The following is a 24,195-nucleotide window of genomic DNA, read 5'->3' as shown; positions in this document are numbered from 1 at the left end:
TCGATCACACAGTCGAAATACTCAATATCGAAGTAATTATTCACGATCAAACTCAAATAGAACGAAGTATTCGTTTGATACCAGTTCCCGTTCCTGTTCTGGGAATAGACACTATTCAAATGCCAGATCAAGAAACTCATCGTACAAAAGACATAGAAATTATTCCAACAATAGAAACAGAGGTTATTCCAATAATCGAAATCAACGATATAATAATCGATCACGAGATTATTCAAACATCAGATCAAATCAACAAAGTTCTATTTATAACAATTATCAAAATAGATCACGAGAAAATTCACAAAATAGGAATTCAAACTATAACAATATACAAAGAAATCACTCTCAATCACCTAATAGAAATAACACACGTTATCCAGATTCTCAAAACAAGTATAGAAGTACTACACCAAAACATCAGAGACAAATAATTCAAGAACAAACAACTGAACAAACAAATTCAGACCCCCCTGGTATTGATAACACAGAAACTACTGAATTACTATTAAATCACATTAATTGTGAATCTACAGAGAGTGAAAGTGATACAGAAAACGCAATTTTAGTCAACATGATAAAAGTTGAAAATGGTTATGCAACCATTACATATGAACAACCTTTTTGTTCAAATATCTACGAAAATCATTAGGAATTACTTTTAGACTATCACACTAAACCTAGAAGTAGTAAAATATCAATCAAGCAAATGGTAAATGATGTAACGACATTACACGAACCTGAAAAAGAACAAGTACCATGTTCTAGTACAAATCTTATTTACCAAAATATACCAAAAAACCACCAAAAGAAAAATATTAGACAATCCCCTTTCTTTTAGAAAATCCAAAAAGTAAAGAATTTCAATCACCGGACCTTGAAACAGATTTTTAATAGACTCTGGAGCAGAATCGAATATCATTATGATTCCAACTTGGAATGAAATCAAAATTATACACCCGAAATTAACACCTGTAAAAACAGCCTGTAGACTAGCAACAGCACAAGCCTCAACCTTAACAAATTATGGAAAAATTCAATTTTTCCTCGTTCCCACTAAAACAATGGAACAAAACAAACTCCTACATAAACCATTTAAGCAAACCTTCCATATCACAGATATAAAGCACAATTTTAATGGAATTCCATTCATCACAAAATACATACCAACTATTAATATACTAGACAGCAAAATTAATATAAAAGATAGATATACAAGAATGCAGAACACTGATTTAACGTTCTTTCAAAGAATGAACAAACAACCACAATTCTTTTCAAAATTTTACCCCATCTATAATAAAAAAAAAACATCTTAAACCACCCTCAGGATACAATTACGAATTTCCGATTAAACAAGTTCACCAATACGACAAAAGTCAAAATAGACACAATCTCTATATGTCTGACTTTGAATTTAGACCAATTCACAAATTTTTTAGAGTAAAAATTTCATCCATAAAATGCATGAAAAACTCAACCTCCGATATTTTTTCTCTACATGTTTATAATAATTCACCATACAAAATCACCCTTTCTTTAGGACTCCTTGGATATTGTGAAACCAAAGCAACAACTTCCCCTACAAAAGAAGTAGCATACAGAGTAATTAATATATTACAACTACTAGACATATGTCAATCAACAATTCTCGATGACGAATTATCAATAAATAATATAATAAGCAATGAAAAAAGGAACACAGTCTATTTCACGAAAAACACCTTAATTTCAACCAACATTCAAAATATCACACTATACAAAACAACAATAAAAATTCTTAACAATGCTCAATTTTCAACACTCTCAAATAATACAACATGAATTTGAGAAATTTGCCGATTTACTGTTAAGATATCCAACAGTTTATGCAACATCTAAATTTGACGTTGGAAAAATAAATTCAAAAAACAAAGAGCAAGCAAAGTACCAATTCACTTACATGACAAAATCAATAGATTACTTGACATTCTAGAACAATACGAAATCATATCTCCAGTAAAAAAAAAGAAAAACAACCAAAAGGAAACAACTTTCTTAACCCTGTCATTATTCTCGCTAAAGGCGAATCACTAAAAATAGTTTTAGACGCTAGATACCTCAATTCACTTTTTGATGAATCTAAATGTAATTGGCCAATAGAACCAATTCAAGTAATTTTAACAAAGATAAATGGTAAATACTTCACAAACGCAGACATGAATAGTGCATGTAAACAAAGGCAACTAGATGAGCAATCACGATGATTAACACAATTCGTTATTGGAAATCAACAATACGAATTTAAAAGAACATTCTATGGAATATCCATAGGACCAGCAGCATTCTCAGCATTCATGAGCAAAATTTTTAGACCACTCAGACTCAATAAAAATGCAATCACATACTTAGACAATGTATTTATGCAATCACTAACAAAAGATTAAAAGTTCTTAGTTCTAGAAAAATATCATCAAATTTTACAGAACGAAAACATGAAAGCAGTCCCAGATAAATAACATTTTTTTAACACGCGTAAAATTTTTTGAACACATTATAGAAAAAGACACTATGACCCCACTGAAATCACGAATTGATGCAATTCAAAAACTCCAACCACCTACAAATAAAAAGAAAAACCAAGAAATCCTTGGAATGTTAAATTTCTTAAGTAAATACGTATATAAAATGCAATTATACTCAAGACCATTCTATAATATTCTTAGAAAACAAAAGAATTTTAAATGGACAACAGAACATCAAACACGATTTGAATAAATCAAAAAATTTCTCACTGATCAAATTTCAAATCATATTCCAGATCCTCATCAATCATTTTATGCAATGTGTGATGCTTCAAATTTTGGCATCGGTGCAGCATTATTACAATCCCAAAATGGAACAAATAAAATGGATCTTATATCAGCAAATTTTCGCCTATTTACACAAGCTGAATTACGACTCTCTACTCTTATGAGAGAATGCACAGCTATCATACACACTCTAACAGAACATGAATTTTTGATACTTGGATCAAAACATCCAACAGTTTTATTTACAGACCACAAACCTATCATAATTTTTTAAACTCAAAAATCAAATCCAAACCATAGAGTTTATAGATTTCAACTAATCCTAATGAAATTTCCAAAGTTACGAAGATATACAACACCTGAACTACCAACAAGAAAAACAACAGTTGAAAAACCACAAATTATCAAATTCGATCTCGCAAAAGATGAAACTTCACCACAATTAGAATGTAAATATGCAGTAACAATTGACTTAGAACAATCACAAATAAACAACCTATAACATTTTCCCCTCTATTTAGATTATCAAAACAACCATTATGAAGTTGATTTGTTAGGTACATCTACATTCAAGCCGATTCCATATTCACAATGGATCAAAAATAATATTAACAAAAACGAATTAAACAAGAACCACATAAGAAGGACCCATTCCCTTCAATAGAAAAGGAAAACCTAACTGATACCATAAATTTATCAGGACCGTTACCAAATGATTCAAAATACACGATAAATCAAGTTTTTAATCTACATGACCAACTTGACACCATACCCCTATCAAAAATAGAAGTAGAAAACGTTTTCCTACCAACAACTGGAATTATTACAAAAATACCAAAACCCAGACCCCGTCATCAGACAGATAAAATCATGGCACAAATACAAAACTAAGCCAACCAAAGCTGATACCACAATCTTAGGAAACAAAACACTCGTTAGATACTTCCGAAAATTCAATAATACTACTATACGTGAAAACACAGACATTTTAGAATATCAAACACCTATTTTTAAAGTACCATGTCTACTCTTAAGTACGATGTTAATATCATTCAATACTTCACATACCCTCCACACTAAAGGACATTCAGGATCAGAAAAGACATACTTAACTTTATCCAAAAGTTTTTTATTTCCCCAAAGCACCAATTTGGATCAAAGTATTATGCAATGATTGTATAATATGCCAATTAAATAAACCCTATCCAAATCAAAAACAAATCGCAGAAAAACAAGATTTTAAAGGACAAAGTCTATATTCGAATCACAGAATATCATTTGACACAAAAGGATCAATTTCACCATCCTCAGAAGGAAACTCATATATAATGGTAATTGCTGACGCATTTACACACTATGTAGCATTTATTCCAGTACCCCATCGAAATGCTAACTAGGCATGTACAACACTCTACGAACACTGGATAGCTGAATTCGGATTACCCGAAATACTAGTCACAGACAATGGCACTGAGTTTATTAATAACGAAATAATCCAGTATGCCACTTATATAACATTAAACACAAACCACGTACATCTCATGCACCTTGGACAAATGGATTTGTCGAAGGTATGAACCGTTCATCTCAGATGTATCATTAATCGAAATGATACACGATACACTGACGGGTCAACAGATGTAAAATTATTGCCCTTATCATATAATTCACAAATTGCAACAACACTAGAAATGTCACCATATGAAATGGTTTTTAATCAAAAACCACGTAAACCAAAAAAGTTCACAGCAAACGCGCATAAAAATGCACAAGTTTATTGTCAACCAAACAAACATTCAATTTGTTATTCAATAACTTAACATTACAAACCCATGATATAACATTCAATAACTTAACATTACAAACCCATGATGAAGACCACTTTCATCATCCACAAATTTTAAAATTAGCTTCCGGTACACACACCGAATGGATTTTAAATAGAGATAAAAACCATAACGAAATTTATCAGAAAATGACAAAAAAATTGTTACAAAGACAAAGCATAAATCATCAAATCAGTTCACGATTTAAGCCAGCAGCAGATTTAAAAATTGGAACATTTGTTTTAATTCCCAATTTTACAACACAAAAAGGAATATTTAAAAAGTTACCACCACTCCGAAAAGGACCATATCAAATGATTGATAAATCCACTGATGTAACCCACAAACTTGTTGACACAAGTAAAAAAAAACTGTTCAACATCGAAATAATCTTTTACTCTATTACCCAAAAGAATACGCACTCCGTGAATTAACACAATTATATTCTTTCACAGGATTAAAAATTGTTCAAAACAATTCAGAAAATGAACTGAACCAACACACTAATGAACAAATGAATTCAAAAACAGACCAACAAAAAGAATTAGTTCGCCGAACATCCCCTAAACAAAAAACACAAACATCTGAAAAAGAAAGAAAACATAGAAAAATGACAAAAAAAATCCTACCACAAGATCAAAACAAAAAATCTGAACATAGAGAATCATCACAATTTAGAAGTCAGCCAAGAAAAAACTATAAAACCTTCATTCCACAATCTAAAATACTGAAGAAAGTTGAATTTCAAAAATAACTTTCATTTTCATTTTTCATTATCTTCTTTTTAGTTATTTTCAGCGTACACATTTTCAAAATAACATGGTGAAAAACACTAGAATAGATCTAGTTCAAAATCAGCCAATAGAAATCATTCCGAATCACCGATTTTTTTTATAGTGACACGATTTTGTTAGCGGACACACATTCACCTCTAAGCATAACTATAACTTCAAGACCTCAAAAGAGAGCAAACCGCTACAAAATGACAACTAAAATAAATACAATCTTAGTATTACAACCTTTCCTTATCAAGCAAAACAAAGATCAACAATATTTTCCCAACCTAGAACTCAAAAACACTCCAAGCAAAAATATTAAATTAGCCTAAAGAACAGAAAGCACATGATCATTTAGCCTAAAGTACAATTTTTTCTTGGACACCCCCAATTGCTCCATAAATAAAAACAAAAATAAGAAGACCTTTGCGACACCTCGAGATAACCCCTCAACAACTTTTGACAAAACCCAACCCACTTGCCAAAAAACCAATAAGTATTTCGACCACACTCGATTTTAGCCACAAAAAAATTTAAAAAGATTCGACAAACCAAATCTTTTCGTAAATGTTTCTTTCAACAACAGTCACCAAATTTAAACAAATCTTTTCAAACTTTTTCACTAATTTTTCAAACCTCCTAAAAATTTTAACAATAATTTTAACCGATTTCATAGGAACTTTAATAATCTCTTCATAATCTTTTGCAATCTTTATTTAATTTTCTACTCCTTATTTGAAGTATACATCTCCCTAAGAAACCTTAAAAATTCTTTGAATAATTTTTTGCAACATTTTTATAATTTTTTATTCCCTATTCGAAATATACATATACCTTTCCAAAATTCTTGATAACCTCCTCAGGTACGATAATTTAATAACTATTTAAATGTTTCGCAATATTTTTGATAGAACCGATGTTTTTCTACTATTTGTAATCTTTCTCACATTTTTAACATCACTCAAAATGACAATATGTGATTTTATTAAAAAAAAAGCACTCATCATATTCGCATTAGCTACCATTCTTTTATTTCTTTTTATTGAAAAATATTGGAATAAACATGAATTTTCATCATAAGAAATTCCACTCTTAGAAATTTTTCAAAATTGCTATTCAATAACCCCCAAACACATCAACAACCCCCACCAACAACGTCCCAAGAAAATCCAACAACACCCACAAGTACCCAAAATCCCTGTTCATCTACACGCTTTTCTTTTCTAGAAAATCCATATACTTTTGAAGAAAGACACGCACGATTATCTGAACTATTAGAACCAGTTGTCCGCCAAGCAATTTTAAGTGAACCACAATACGAACCAACATATAACATCTACCCACATCTACGACAAGACCTGATCAGAGTAAGACACCTCAGCCAAAAACAAAACACACTCGAAATAAATAGACAAATTATACATCCTAGACAAAACAGAAATTTTCAAACTCCGAGAGTTCAATTTAATATACCTCAATTGCCAATATCAAATCCATTAGACCTTACTAGTAGCACAATATCAGATACACCTCCAACCGCTTCTCAACAAAGCACTTCAAATATTCCATCTGACTACTTAGGTTCAACCCCCACATCAGAACAAATTAGAGAAAACCCTTTTAATCCCCCAGCAACCACAGAACGTCTTCCATATTGGGTAACGCACAAATACCCTCACGGTGAACCAAATTCGGTAAACAACCCAGTTGATGTTTCATTCGATACAACCTTATCAAAATCACCCGAAACACTTTCCCTTCCTTCAACACCTTCTTTAAATCAGATATTACCACCAACTTTTCCACTAAACCTTCCTACAAATCTTGATTCACGATATCCAGGACAATCATCTCATAATATACCACACTGATTAGATTGGAACACATTCGTAACACCCCCACCATTACTTGGTCAGCATCAAGAAAGTAGCAGACTTCATAATTGGGCACTAAATAGAATACAATATCGACACGATACCCACAAAGATATACAAGAACATAACATCCAAATACTGCAACAAAGCAGTCTCACACTAAAATTCGAACTTACAGTAAGACTAAACAACATTGTTCAACATCCATTGTTCAACATTGTTCAACATCCAGCTCAATTTTTACCTCCCCATTTATAACAACAGAAATAATCTATAAATACGATAGATATACAAAAAAGACAATCGGATATATAACCTTTTATAACCCATACTCAGGATTATCATACACATGTATATTTTAAGAATTTTCAAATTTCAACACCTTCTTTTTCTTTTTTTTCCGAACCACGCCAGAATCCTTCTCGCAGAGGACCTCAGGATTTATTAGTAACACACTACGATTGTGAAGAAAACGAACAAAAAAACATTGCACAAACATGCTATAAATCAAGTAATACAATGTGAATCCGAACCACAGGCTATAGAAACCACAAATGTAGTAGCTACATTATACTCAAAAGCTCGAGCAACAACACTAACAGGATACAAGTTTACAGCCACATTTTCCGAAAAGAAAGTACACTGTTCACAAGTTTCGAACGGAAATAAAAACAGACTAGAACATGAACCTTTCTATCAAAGTAACATCGAAAGATTACTACATCTCAGCCCTCAAGGCTGTAAAAACGAACTTAAGCGACTAAACCTTACACCAAACACAGGCGCAAACAGAAAACTTCTAAATTTTTAATTTTTCCCAGACATAGCACATCAAGCCGAACTTGAAAAACACCAAGGCCACATACGACAAGATACAAAATTCCCCTTTCATGGAGCACACGGAAGATTAACATATTATCTTCATGATAAAAATTGGATACCACGCATTGGAATAAATAATCCCTCAAATTGCAAAGCAGACACAAAAAATAAAGGATACCAAGAGATAATGTTTTTTGATCGGAAAACACAACTTGAAAAAAAAACAACTTACACGCGACTTAAAAGACGATACAATTCTTCATCAAGGAATTAGACTCCCTTGCAAAAACGACCAAGGATATTGCGATCCTACAACACGCACACAGGCAACCATTGTATGATTTCCCGAAGAAACCTGTACAGTTTTTCAAGTAGCAAAAATACACGCAAGATTGACTAAATTTCACTTAAAATATTTTATTGAATCAATTTCATATGAAGATGTAAACCCTGACCAGATCAGAAATGTAAATCATAAATTTAGAAACATCCACAGCATACAAAATAAACTAACACAATTTCAAATATACCCAGAAACAGAACTTGCATGTAAATACAACAAGCCAATTTACAAAACACAATATTCAGAAATTCTTGTCGAATACGAAAATGGTTTTGAGATGAATACAGGAAACTTAATCGTACACTCGATGGCCATAACTCGCTCATTCACTGATGAAAACTCTTACGTTTTAGTAAACTTAAGACAACAGAACGAATTGGGGGAAAATAAAACCACGAGATACAGAAAGTACACAATTACAAGAACTATCACTTATGTACAGCACACATTTTGGCGCAATTCATTATGACATACATTTAGACATGAAATTAGATTACACAATAAGCAGAATTTTTCAAGAAATGTCATTATCAGAATTAGAAACACTACATCAATTATGTGAGCTTGAAAGAACACAAACTCTACAATCACTAGCACTAGCAGTTCTTAAAATACCATATGCAGGATATTTACTATCCGGAAATAGATCAAACTTTATTGATTATGAAGGCAACATTTTATGGTATTACACTTGTATCAAAAAATATCACCTTTATACGTTTTTGAAGATAAACGATGTTATAAATGAATCCCAATATTCTACAAAATTAAAGTATATTTTGTTGATACACTTCCAAGAAAAATTTATTTATGGGATACAACAGCCCCATGTGGATCAAAAAATAGCCACAAGGTTGTACAATTAAATCCCGACGAAGATACTATCTACTCACACCATATCCAACCCTAATGTCACCACTAAAAATACTATCTACTCACACCATATCCGACACTAATGCCACCACTAAAAAAATTTTCACCTGAAAGCATTAGAGTTATTGCCAGAAAGCCAATTATCGATTTACAAGATTGGCATCTACTCAAAATCAGACATACAACACCACATACGTACACAACAATTTCAAGAACTACTTACAAAAATGGACACTATGCAACGACAATCAATAGATCAAAACTTACGTAAATCTGCAGAAACAGCAGGATTTTCAGATATTTACATACAAGATTACAGCGGATTTTGAAAAAATTAAAGATTATATTTATTTAAACGGTGAAAATTACCGACCACAAGATATATCACCAATCAACATTTTTAGTTTTGTAAATCTAAAAAACGAACTCTTATCCATTCTAGGATGGCCCTATTACATCTTAGAAAGATTGACTATATTATACGCATTGTTTAATTTTATTGAATTTATTTTTTCTTTATTAAAAGGCATCTATAACACATGTGCAATACACACACAAGTAAATAGACAAGCAAGCGTAGCACGCATACCTTTTGTAGGATTTTTTGGAATATTGTCCACATCCATCAATAAAATACTTTTAGATGCACAAATAAAAGAATACAACACAAAAATTTCGACTACACTAAACACATATGACGAATCACAACAACATACAAACACATTACCCACAGCACCACAACTACCAAGTCTAAATTGCAATCAACCATTATCGCTAGTACCACGAAATTTCAGAAAATTAGCACTCGTAAATATTGCAAATTCAAGACCAAATCATATACAAAGTCCGATTCAACACATAGTAACACAACAATCTCCAAACGACGATACACATGAACAAATAATCGAACAACCACATACAATAAGTTTTCAATCTCAGAACAATCGTTTTTTAAGCCCACGATGAGCCGACAAATTTGCCATCCAGCCCTTCGCCGTTCAATTTGCCATCCAGCCAATTTCCAAAACCCAATTCCCATTATCTCACTTTTTGCTTTCGCGCCACCTGAGTCACCCCATATTAACACTTCACTTGGCATGGATTGTGACGCTAACTCAGATATCACCGTTTTCAATACAATTTCCCAAATTAAGAAATCCGACATAGAAACCCCAGACGAATTCGCAAACTCCGAACCCAGCCCATCAACATTTTCTCTACCCCCTTTCGACCCATTCACTCCCAATCCCAGACTGATTCCACCTCTACCATCTCTCATACTTCCCATGTGGATCAAAAAATAGCCACAAGGTTGTACAATTAAATCCCGACGAAGATACTATCTACTCACACCATATCCAACCCTAATGTCACCACAAAAAATACTATCTACTCACACCATATCCAACACTAATGCCACCACTAAAAAAATTTTCACCTGAAAGCATTAGAGCTATTGCCAGAAAGCCAATTATCGATTTACAAGATTGGCATCTACTCAAAATCAGACATACAACACCACATACGTACACAACAATTTCAAGAACTACTTACAAAAATGGACACTATGCAACGACAATCAATAGATCAAAACTTACGTAAATCTGCAGAAACAGCAGGATTTTCAGATATTTACATACAAGATTACAGCGGATATTTTGAAAAAACTAAAGATTATATTTATTTAAACGGTGAAAATTACGGACCACAAGATATATCACCATTCAACATTTTATAGTTTTGTAAATCTAAAAAACGAACTCTTATCCATTCTAGGATGGCCCTATTACATCTTAGAAAGATTGACTATATTATACGCATTGTTTAATTTTATTGAATTTATTTTTTCTTTATTAAAAGGCATCCATAACACATGTACAATACACACACAAGTAAATAGACAAGCAAGCGTAGCACGCATACCTTTTGTAGGATTTTTTGGAAGATTGTCCACATCCATCAATAAAATACTTTTAGATGCACAAATAAAAGAATACAACACAAAAATTTCGACTACACTAAACACATATGACGAATCACAACAACATACAAACACATTACCCACAGCACCACAACTACCAAGTCTAAATTGCAATCAACCATTATCGCTAGTACCACGAAATTTCAGAAATTTAGCACTCGTAAATATTGCAAATTCAAGACCAAATCATATACAAAGTCCGATTCAACACATAGTAACACAACAATCTCCAAACGACGATACACATGAACAAATAATCGAACAACCACATACAATAAGTTTTCAATCTCAGAACAATCGTTTTTTTAGCCCACGATGAGCCGACAAATTGGATCCCTTCGCCGTTCAATTTGCCATCCAGCCAATTTCCAAAACCCAATTCCCATTATCTCACTTTTTGCTTTCGCGCCACCTGAGTCACCCCATATTAACACTTCACTTGGCATGGATTGTGACGCTAACTCAGATATCACAGTTTTCAATACAATTTCCCAAATTGAGAAATCCGACATAGAAACCCCAGACGAATTCGCAAACTCCGAACCCAGCCCATCAACATTTTCTCTACCCCCTTTCGACCCATTCACTCCCAATCCCAGAATGATTCCACCTCTACCATCTCTCATACTTCCCATGTGGATCAAAAAATAGCCACAAGGTTGTACAATTAAATCCCGACGAAGATACTATCTACTCACACCATATCCTACCCTAATGTCACCACAAAAAATACTATCTACTCACACCATATCCAACACTAATGCCACCACTAAAAAAAAATTTCACCTGAAAGCATTAGAGCTATTGCCAGAAAGCCAATTATCGATTTACAAGATTGGCATCTACTCAACATCAGACATACAACACCACATACGTACACAACAATTTCAAGAACTACTTACAAAAATGGACACTATGCAACGACAATCAATAGATCAAAACTTACGTAAATCTGCAGAAACAGCAGGATTTTCAGATATTTACATACAAGATTACAGCGGATATTTTGAAAAAACTAAAGATTATATTTATTTAAACGGTGAAAATTACGGACCACAAGATATATCACCATTCAACATTTTATAGTTTTGTAAATCTAAAAAACGAACTCTTATCCATTCTAGGATGGCCCTATTACATCTTAGAAAGATTGACTATATTATACGCATTGTTTAATTTTATTGAATTTATTTTTCTTTATTAAAAGGCATCTATAACACATGTGCAATACACACACAAGTAAATAGACAAGCAAGCGTAGCACGCATACCTTTTGTAGGATTTTTTGGAATATTGTCCACATCCATCAATAAAATACTTTTAGATGCACAAATAAAAGAATACAACACAAAAATTTCGACTACACTAAACACATATGACAAATCACAACAACATACAAACACATTACCCACAGCACCACAACTACCAAGTCTAAATTGCAATCAACCATTATCGCTAGTACCACGAAATTTCAGAAATTTAGCACTCGTAAATATTGCAAATTCAAGACCAAATCATATACAAAGTCTGATTCAACACATAGTAACACAACAATCTCCAAACGACGATACACATGAACAAATAATCGAACAACCACATACAATAAGTTTTCAATCTCAGAACAATCGTTTTTTTAGCCCACGATGAGCCGACAAATTGGATCCCTTCGCCGTTCAATTTGCCATCCAGCCAATTTCCAAAACCCAATTCCCATTATCTCACTTTTTGCTTTCGCGCCACCTGAGTCACCCCATATTAACACTTCACTTGGCATGGATTGTGACGCTAACTCAGATATCACAGTTTTCAATACAATTTCCCAAATTAAGAAATCCGACATAGAAACCCCAGACGAATTCGCAAACTCCGAACCCAGCCCATCAACATTTTCTCTACCCCCTTTCGACCCATTCACTCCTAATCCCAGAATGATTCCACCTCTACCATCTCTCATACTTCCCAAGCAACCCCGACAAAATCCCCCCATACCAATGAACGTTCCAACAACAATTCCCCAGAAACCACACAAATCTCACATGAACTAATTGACCAAATAACCCTACAACAACAAATACAACACCCTCACACCCTAACCATTCATCAATTATTGTCAAACAGAACATCATCAAACCCACCTACTCCTACACCCTCTTCAGATTATACCCCTTCTTTAGCTCAATATTCAACATCAACCCATTCATCATCCACTACTAACCATGCATATAGAACATTCAAATAAAAATTTCCTAACCACACGTCTCCTTCCAAATCCGGAACAGCCCGCGATTATGTAAATCACCCTGATCACACTAATAATCCCGAATTTCTCCAAACCTCCTTACCCCTCTTTCCTCAATATACCATTAGTCATTCCAACCCTCACACTGAACAACCTCACTATGTCGATGAGCATGTATTAATCCCCACACTTCACTGGACATCATTTTATTATTTTTCAAATCCACTTTGCTTACCACAAATTAACACACACCAAGAAGTAGAAAAAAGTAAAATGGACCTTTTTAGACTAACGACAGCACTAACACCTAGAGAATTTACGCATGTAGGATATAAAAAACTATTAAAGATTTTCACCACACCCCGAGCTAATGAATATTCCATCGAATACTATGACCATAATGTCATCAGACCTAACCAAGATCAATTCCTCGACGAAGATAAGTTCGCTAACCCGCAACTAACCGAAAAATTTTTCATCCAAACACCCTACATCTTTACACTCAGCTCATTGGATAAAAAGCACGATCACATCATTTCCGAAGCATTAATCGACAACCAAGCTTATGAACCATTTTATGACGAATTTGAAACCTTTTCACTAACCTTCCACTTCCTCACTCCAAAAGATAGAGATCTGCACTGTTCAAACGACATCATGTTGAGAACTAAACAAACGCATACTTATCAAAATTATTTTAATTTACACACACTATCACGACAACCCCACCATCGATGTCAGATTATTTATTCTAAATACACATCACCATTTTTTCAAAATTTCACCTACTGCATTAAAAATACTAATTTCTAAGGCATCCTCAGAAATAACGACCCAAAAAACCAAATGTATATATGTAGTCCACTCACCAAGACCTTTAATGTAGAAGAATCCCGACCCCTCATTGTCCCGCATGAATAAATTCTACCTGTAGAAATCCCAATAGAACTCATTCACAATACTTAATATAATCACAAGCTTTTTAACCTCATACAGCACACGAATCACAAAATTTCCATTGGCACTGAAAAACTAATCACCATCAAAGCACTTGAATTGCTTCGGCCACTGCTTGAAACTAAAAATATCATTCGCATATTAGCAAAATTGCTAACCACGTCAGATTCAACACACGATATCTTTCCTCATGGCTTCTTCCCCGATGACTAGGTAAGTATGAACTTAATAACTTATAACTAATAAATTTGAAACAAACTAACCATTTCTTATCAAATGTTTTTCCTTTAGTCTTTAGATCACCATCATCTACAAACAGAAAGCAAAAACGAAAAATTTCAAACTCTTTTATAAATTATAAACTCTTATTAGCAAACCGCAATGAATGATATAAACCGTAAAACTTCTTCTCCACAGTAGTAAATTCATCTATAAACTCTTTTCCACAATGTAGTCAATCTAAATACAACGAAAAACATTTAATAATTTCAATCCCCACAAAGCATTAAATTTGACGTTTTCAGCCGTAAATCTATACAAATGTCAGCAGTACTAACCTTTTCAAGAATCAATTCACTCGCACACAAATTTTATCCACACTCGCACAGCTCACCCACGACGAATCGCTTAAAATAATGATTTCAAGTTTTAACTTTCACTAATAACAACTCAAAACTAAAAATAACAATTTTCAAACTTTCCTTTAACCAGGTTGGAAAGGAATTAATTAATAATTTTAACTAACCAACGCAGCTTACTAAACACCATAAGCCACAAACTAACAGCATGACTAAGAAAAGAAAACCCACGTTACCCAAACCGGATTAAACCAACTTAGAGAACCGATAATTTATTCTTTTGAAGACTATTGATAAGTCTAAAAAAAAGCATAAAACACCAAAAAGTCGAAAGACGAACACAAACCAAACAATTTGATTTTTGAGAAAAGGACACAACCAAAACAACAAAAGGAAAAAACCATTAACAAACATGACAAAAAAGGTTAACACAAAACAGGACCCCATAAAAAACCAGCATGCAATCATACTCTCACTCCTGGCCTAACCCACCATAAGAGGACGTCCTGAGCATGCTTAATAGCCGGCCGAAGCCACCGTGCTAGAACCCACGCTTTGTGACATAATCCTTATTTTTGATAAGAGGTACTCAAGTGTGAGTAACTCTTTTAAAATAACTGAACTAAAATAAAAAATTTTGCAATAAAAACTAATAAAAAATCATAACTAAAAGAGGAACTAACTTAACTTTTATTTATGTAAATTATATAACGCAGTAATATAGACCATACACAATCACGAAGACGAGCATCAAGCAGCTATGACGACCTCATCACGCTCAACCCACAGAATGGCTGATCACAACCGATATGCAGCTCACAATCACAACTCAAAGGATTTGAAGTACGACTTGACTCCGAAGCAAAGGATTTCATTGAAACAGACCAATGACATCTTGATTTTCAATTATACGAACAGATCCGAGTTACAAAGCATTCCCTCCAAATTCGAGCTTCACGCCATTCCCAAATCAGATCGAAACACAGTTCTCCACACCGATCAAGAACGGACAATCATAATAAACCATTTGGAAATCAGATTGATTTTGTTGACAGTCTCAGTCATCGTTGAATGACAAAACAACCTCGATGATTCCAGCTTCCTGGAACTCACACCTCCAAGGACGGAATAGAAATGGTGCTCGCGGAATACAAACGATCAATCTCCCATCCCCCATTACAGAAAGAAGTCAAAGAACTAAAACTCTGTAAATCCCGGATGGGTGGAACCTGATCCCAACCATATATTATTTTTGGTTATAAATTAGTTATTTTATCCCTATAAAATATTAAAGACTAACCAATCACACACCAATCACAACCCACTTATTTGTAAGTGCTGAAAACACTTGTGATTTCAGCACCAGAGCATTTTGAATTTAACTTACAAACTAGTTGGTTTCTCCAAAAGACCGACTCGTAACAAACCAGTATACTCTAGATCTATTGAGACTAAGAGATATATGTGTAAGATTAAGATCGGTATCAGACTAAGAAGTTGCACGAATCTATCCGGCCGAAAATAAGATAACGTGACGAGCAGACGGTGTACCTTATCTGAAATTACTCTATGAGTTAGAAACCCATCGCCACTCAGATCCTAAGTAATAATTTTTGTGGCTTTAAAGGGGTATTTACGAAGAAGTGTCTTTTAAAATAAATTGTCCGCTTCGTTGAAAGACGAAACCGGTTCATCCAAACAGATCAGTTTCACTGTATCTGGTGAAATTTTTTCATCTCATGGCCAAAATCTTACGACCGTGTCGCGACTCAGTCTCAGATCATGTCGCAACTTATTTTTAGATTATCCAGTCTAGTTTCCAGAACATCGCCACCAAGATACGGTAACGCAGAGTTTGTCCGCGACTAAAAAACCAAGTCCTGGTTAAAGATTTTTGATTGCGGGTTCAATATCGGTACGACCGCTGAAATCGAAAAATTGGTCGCGCAAGGAAGCAAATGTTTTTGTTTGATTAAATTTTTTGTCAGAGCACTCTTTGAAACAATTAGTTCAACTCTCTTTTTATTTGAAAGTTCTTTATTTTTTAGACAAATAGCTTAAGACTTGAAAGTTCTCAAACTGCACAATGCTTTTGTATTTTACGGGAAATGTTTAAGAAACACTCCAGAATAGTTCCCAGAAAAGTTTGTACTAACCGTTTAGGAAAGCCCCCATAGCAAGTAAAATTCCTGTTTTGAGTTTTCCGTGCTCAAGCACTCTGTAAGTGTATGCCTAAGATCTTTTTGAATTGACCAATAACGGTTTGGTACAAGCCAGTTAAAACATCCAGAAGAATATTAAAAATTGAAGCAAAGTCTTTTCTAGTGCGCATATTGATGAGGCGGAGCAGATTAAATGAGAAGATCAAAGCTGATTTCAAATCGAAACATATGACAATATTACAATTTAAGATAAAGAAGATGATGCAGCTGAAGATATCAAGGATCGACACTCTCAAAGTCAATCAAATGATGGATAACTTAAGAGGATCATTGACTGCTTATTCTTGTAACTCTTTGCAGCTTTTAGTTTTCTAATACAGCTTTGATACCCTTCAGTCGTTTTTTAAAACGCATAGATACTCATTCATTTATAGGTCAAACACTGTGAAAAAAGACAGTAAAAGACAGGCTCATTTTTATATGAAGTAAAAAAAAACTTGTTGATTTTTTCTAATTATGCCATTATTGGCAGGAGGGGTCAGAGTAGAATAAACAAACACAATTTTAGCAGCAATTAATTTCAGCATTGTATCCAACACTTATTGGACCGAAATGGTTTGGCTTAGGTTTTTCAGTTTTTGTTTGAAAACTTCTGATGATGGTATTAATTGAATCATCGTCACAGATAAAACCTTCAACAACATTTACAATTGAATTTGTGGGAGCAGAACTAATCTTATATAAAAATGAAATACACTCGAATGATCTTTTGCGCCTCTTGTCAAACCCCGGCCAATTTAAAGCGAATATATTGTTAGCGAAAACTTCAACCAATTAGATTTTAAGAAGAACAATACTGCTCGTCACTTGGCGAAACCTCGAATATTGCGACTGTCTTTACCCTCCAGAAAAGTGCACGTATTTGTCGTCCAGTAAATATTAAGAGGACTTAACAGCTTGCCGCATTTGAACTTTCAATGATTACTTAGGTGACAAAAGTAGAAAAATCTTAACCTTCCCGCATTGCGAAAACTAAGATTGCAATCGATTATCGCAAGTAAAATCTACAGTTCAGCGAGCTAGTTTAATTTTATGCACTAAATAATGGATTTTTTTGGCTATCGAAATTGATTACAATCGATTGCAATTTATACTTACTTTAATCGATACGATAGTTACCAAAATCCATTTTTAAGTGCATTGTTTGGTACAAATTATAAAAAGATTTTATACAGATTTTATACAGATTGTATGCACATTATATACAGATTATATACCCTTCAGAATCCATTGTAATTTCGTTTCAATTTTTTAGAAAAAATTTCGAATTGAAAAAAAACTTTTGTTACGTGTCTTGTTTTAATGAAAATGATCAAAATTGATAAACCATTTGATTTTCAATTTGATTATCAATTGATTAACCACTTTCTTCATTTATTACATATGTTTTTGCCCAAACTCTTGTTTATATTGATGAATTTCATGATTTTATTGCACATTTTTGTGACCCAGTCTTGTTTATATCGATGATTTCCTTGAAATTGTGTCGTTTATTTTGAATTCAACTTTTGTTTTGAGTTTTCAAACAGCATGCTACTAAGAGTAAAAAATCATTTTTTTAGACAATATAATCCATTATTTAGACAACATAATCGACTTTTTGGGTCCTTAGAAAAAGCATTACAGTCGATTATAATCGATTTTAAGCAGATAATATACAGATTTTATACCGCAAAAAAATCCATTTTCTAGACTACAAAATCGATTTTTCTGAACTGTAAAAAAATCCCTATATTCTTATTCATTTTAATGTCTAAGTGGATTACATACGATCGATTTTAAACTAGTAGAAAATCTGTATAAAAATCGCTTATAATCGATTGCAATCTTATTTTCGCCAATGCGGGTTTCTTATACTGAATTTATAGGTGCGCAAATATCTGCTGAAATTACTTAACAAGGCCCCAACTTGCTTTTTCCCGATACTGAGCCACAAGCACAAGTGTTGAGCCTATATAATACTGTAGCTGTAAATATTGCATCACAATAGCAAAAAAAATTATGTCTCATTTTTGTACTTCATAATTTTTAGTGGTTATTTAAATACAAGTTGTTTTCAATACAGCTTTTTTTTGTGACTTCTTTCTCATTTTACAAATACAAATATGTGGGTTACTGAAACCGTTTTTTAGTCATAGGCAGCAATATTTTTTCGAACCAATGTTTTCCCGGTTTTTTGAATTTTCACTGCATTTCACTGTAACGTTTCAAAATAGCCGGATAAAATAAACGAAGACAAAATTTTCCCTCCCATCGAAAACAATGACAAAATTTGTTTAAAATGTGCAAGCACTTTTATGATTAAATTCATTTTGCAATTATTGCGACAAAAATGGCACCACAAATATGGGTATGTTCAGTTTTTTGAAAAAGAGAGAGGAAACGAGCTCTTTTGCAAATATTCTTACATCAATTTAACATTTTTTCTTCCTTAATTTCGATTTAGTCATGTGAACCAATTGAACTTCTCCTTTTTGTCGTCGTTCAATTGATTTGAAATTTTGCAAAACGTTTTGCACCTTAGATGTGCTTAAAAATATCAGATAAATTTTGCTGTTGTCAAGTTTTTTCCAAAAATAACCAACTGTGAGAAAAAAGTTTTGAAATTTTTTTCTTTGTTCATTTGACCCAGTTATTCTAAATCAAAACTGTTCTTTTAAACTCGTTCATCAGAAAATGCCTTGAAAAATTGAGAAAACCGTAAAAATCTGCGTGAATAAAAACAAGATTGCTCGTATGAAAGCAAAGCTTTGAAAGTTCCGACTGTCCAAAAACTGGTCTCGAATAACTTGTAATCAATGAAATGTTGACAAACTATGAACTTCAAACTGAATATTAAGAATCGTGAATGAACAAAAAAACTGCACCTATATCACGGCAAAGCCCTGAATGTCTATAATTGTTTCCAAATCGAACAGTTTTTAGGAGAAGAATATATTGAAAAACTATAAAATTATGATAATATCTAATACGACCAATTAGCTAGCCTGAATTCAATTTGGAACAATTTTTTTGTGCGGGATAATTCTCCGTCCATGAATATTTCGTGTTACAGTCTCGGCATTATGAACAAACTCTTCAGAACGCGCATAGTTTAGTTCAGAAAATGGCAAATTGGCAATTTTCAAACCCCAGAACTTTACAAAAAGTTATCGAAAGTGAAATAACTTTTTTCATTTGAACTCAGAAAGTCGATATTTTCATTGGGGTAGAAAAAAATTCTGTTAAAATTGTTTTTTCGAGCGGCAAAAAATGTCTGAATAAAAAACCAAACTGATCATCAATCTTCAGTTTTCTTCAAAAGTCGGAACAATTAATAAGACCAATTAACCTATCTCAATTGAATTTGAATGGATTTTGTGATGCGGTGTAATTGCAAATTGCGCGTGAGTAATTAACGTGAGTATTGCGCGTTAAGTTTTCGGGATCAAAGTATTTCTGCGCTCTTATTAGATCAATATATTGATCCCCCGAGGATATTAGTTTTGAGAATAGGTCTGAGACAAAGAAAACCCGAGCATATATATTCCTTACTTTCTTCGAAGGTCTGAACAAAAAAAAACAATCAAATGACCTTAACATTTTTAAAAAAACCTTTTCATCTTTTTTCACTTTTTTGCAAAACTATAACTTTTTGGTTTTTAAATTTTACTGCGCTCTTATTAAAATTTAACGATAAACCTGCTAATTTTGCCTTCTTACTAACTTCGACTACTTCAAGAAAAACAAATGTTCTTCTTAAATGTTCTTCTTAAAGTTTCCCATCATGCACAATTTTGATGTTTTTGCCTGGTTAGCGTTATTGAGGCCACTTGATGTTTTTGAATTCTTTTTTAAATCTCATGTTTTTTGTTTATTTAATAACTGCTAATTTGTTGCTGTTTTTTTTTGTTCCAAATCTACGCGACTTCAAAGTTGTTGGTATAATGACCTGACAGGGTTGTAGATAATAAGAAACCAGTTCGAAACTAGTAATTTAATTTATATTTTTTTCGCTGTAAATAATTTTTACTAACCAATCTTGATTCATGATTAAATATCACTCTAGCTTTGTAAGATTGAAAACGTAGTGGTTCAGACATGTAAAAATAAATATTGTTTCTTTTTCCCTCTATACTTGCGATAAAATCAGTATATCTACTGAGAATAAGAAAAAAATTGATATAAGAGTAATAATGGGATTGGTATTGGACTAAGGTGCTGCTCAAGCCGATCCAGCCAAAAACAGATAACGCGAAAACCAGACGGTGTACCCTATCAAAAATTACTCTATGAGAAGGCCACCCCAGACTCAAACTCAGTTGGTGCGATCAATGAACCTAACAAAATTACAAGTATAGTGAAGCCGAGTCAAAACTGAAGTCAAACCTCCATCACAAAGCGACTGAAACCAAATCTGCATGGCAAAGCAAAAAATTAGACAGGAACGACGACAATTGTCAATAAAATATTTTTGCAGTAAAATCCAAAATTACTATATTAACTGTATCAAATTGAGCGTAATTTTGAAAATTATGTGGTCTTTTACATTTGAGTTGTATATTAATAATCTAATAAGCTAACGGTAATATAAAAATCAATACTGAAAAAAGATCCATAAAATTTTAAAAATTTCAAAGATTTCAAATTTTTTTTGAAAATCCACTTTAATTTTTTAAATTAGTCACAAAACACAAAAAACACAAAAAATATAATTTAAAATTTAACTGTCATTGGACATCAGCGTTCATTGAGTTCTTTTGTCCCGATTTTCTTGTATAAAACATTCAATAAAAAACTTTTAAACAGAGTAGCCCATGAAGTTTCGAAATTTTTACTAAATTTAACTTTCTTTTTCCAAAAACAACTGAAATTTTTTTTACGATCATCAAGCGTTCTCCTTGGATCTTTAAATTTGAAAATCAAATTTTTTTCAAACACAAAATCATCAAGGCCTCTCTTTTGATCATAATCTGTAAATTTTTTGCTTTTAATTTTTTAGATCATCAAGGCTTTTCTTGGCTCTTTTCATTCAAGTTCAACCCTTGAAATCAACCCCTCACTTTACCTAACTGTCTAACGACCGATGGCGTCGATTCACGTTTGAACCCTTCAGATTACCCAGGACTAAATGACAAATTTTCCTTCCGAAGCTCACCATTCAAATTAAACTAAACAATAAAGAACTTCGGTTACTCATCCTCCACTTGATTCCTACCTCTTTTTTGATGCAGGATTAAAACAAAACATAAAATTATTGAGCTATGAAAAAGTATCTAACAATCTATTTGTGTTCTAATTAAACATGATTAAAAAATACGACAAAAAATTCTCTAAGATGACTCTATCTTAGCAGCTGTCAAGCAACCAGATAGTGATTCATCAAGAGGAAAAGTACAATTTTGTCACAGTATCATCACGGACTTATGGTCTATGCAAAAAGGAGTTTTCAGAAAACAAAGACAGTCATTTGACCACTATTTACCCAACCTATGCAGGTTCACCTCCCATTATGGAACAAATACATGTGAAAATTCACAACCGAACCCAAATCATGGTTTTCCATCCCATAAGGTTTAAAGAGATGACATTGAGATTAGTTTTTCAAAAATTTTCATAGAAAACATCGAAGACATACAACATCAAAAATTACAACGAGCAAAAATCAGTTTCCACAACTCAGGTTTTTGCAAAAGTTTATCGTTACGTCTCTATCTTAGAATGAAATGTAAAATTTTATGCATCACATATACAAACAACACACAGGCAATTGTAAAACATCAAACAAACTTTTTTCAAAAACTTTAGATAAAGTCCGAGAAAACCTGATCTTCAACAATTCTCAGCATGGTTCATAATTGACTACTTTAAACACAATGAAGACCTTATAGAGCAATCTAGAAAACAAATTCTCACAAGTTTCGATGTTAAAACTATTTTATCCGATTATTCAGACTGTGTATGGAACCCATAATGGTATCAAAATATTTTTGTTTACTTAACAACCGCATTTTAAAGCTCAGTAATTCAAACTTATTCAAACCAAGAAAAATATTGACGAATCATCTGATTAGCAACAGATACCACACCTTTTCATTATAACACAGTTTTTCCAAAAAAAAAACAGACAATAATTTTAAACTCAGTATTCATACATGCAAATTATAAATGAACAGAACAATATAACAAAATTTTAAAAAAATTTCAATCCCAGTCAAACTTTCAAACAAAAAAAACTGTCAAAACAACGCCAGTAACAACAAATTAAAGTAGTTCACCGAAACACTCCATAATTACTACGCCACATAATAAAATTATACCACTCCAGCAATCGAAGGTGCAGTCAACAGCTAACCCAGTCCCCTTTGGTAGCAATTCAGCTATGGATTCTCAAACATACAGACATTTATCCAAAAAAAACGTACTTTTAATAGACAATACCATACAGGAAACCTTTTTCAAACCATAACTATGACTTCTTGGCAAATAATAATTTTTTTTATCACTTAGCAGATCAAGCTCTAAAAAACTTCAGAAAACTCAGACCATACCTATTATCAACAATAAACCAAAAACACAAAATCACAATCAGTTTAATTTCATGATAGGAAGAACATCCAAACAGATTATTCTAAAAGTTATCAATTTTTTCAGCAAGACAGAAAATCAAAACTCTTTTTCAGGAGATGAGTAAGATTTTCGTAAAAACCAACAGTCACCACATGGTTTTAAACACGTGCAAGGTAAATGCACAATTAGGGAACAACCAGACTTTTTCGAACCATAAAAGGACACAAAAAACTGGAAACGTAGACCTAAATACCAAGTAAAACCAAATCCGGCCTTTTCAAAATTACCACTACAAAATTGACCAACAAACTTAGAAACTCAAAGCAAAATAAATCAAATACCAAAATATTTATAGTGAGACAAAAC

General features: G+C 32.9%; 1 protein-coding gene across 1 annotated transcript in view; it reads right to left on the bottom strand.

The window, feature by feature from the left end:
* LOC134840232 (galactosylceramide sulfotransferase-like) overlaps positions 1-17,433 on the bottom strand; it is a 59,043-nt gene extending 41,610 nt beyond the window's left edge. The window contains exon 1 of the mRNA XM_063855969.1: positions 17,215-17,433. Coding sequence (XP_063712039.1) covers positions 17,215-17,233 — 19 coding nt within the window. The 5' untranslated portion in view covers positions 17,234-17,433. The remainder of the gene's footprint in view (positions 1-17,214) is intronic.
* Between the last annotated feature and the right edge of the window lie 6,762 nt (positions 17,434-24,195).

Source organism: Symsagittifera roscoffensis, chromosome 2 (assembly GCF_963678635.1).
Source record: "Symsagittifera roscoffensis chromosome 2, txSymRosc1.1, whole genome shotgun sequence".
Taxonomy (NCBI): Eukaryota; Metazoa; Xenacoelomorpha; order Acoela; family Convolutidae; genus Symsagittifera; species Symsagittifera roscoffensis.
The sequence above is the reverse complement of the archived record's forward strand: the minus strand, read 5'-3'. Positions and strand labels throughout refer to the sequence as shown.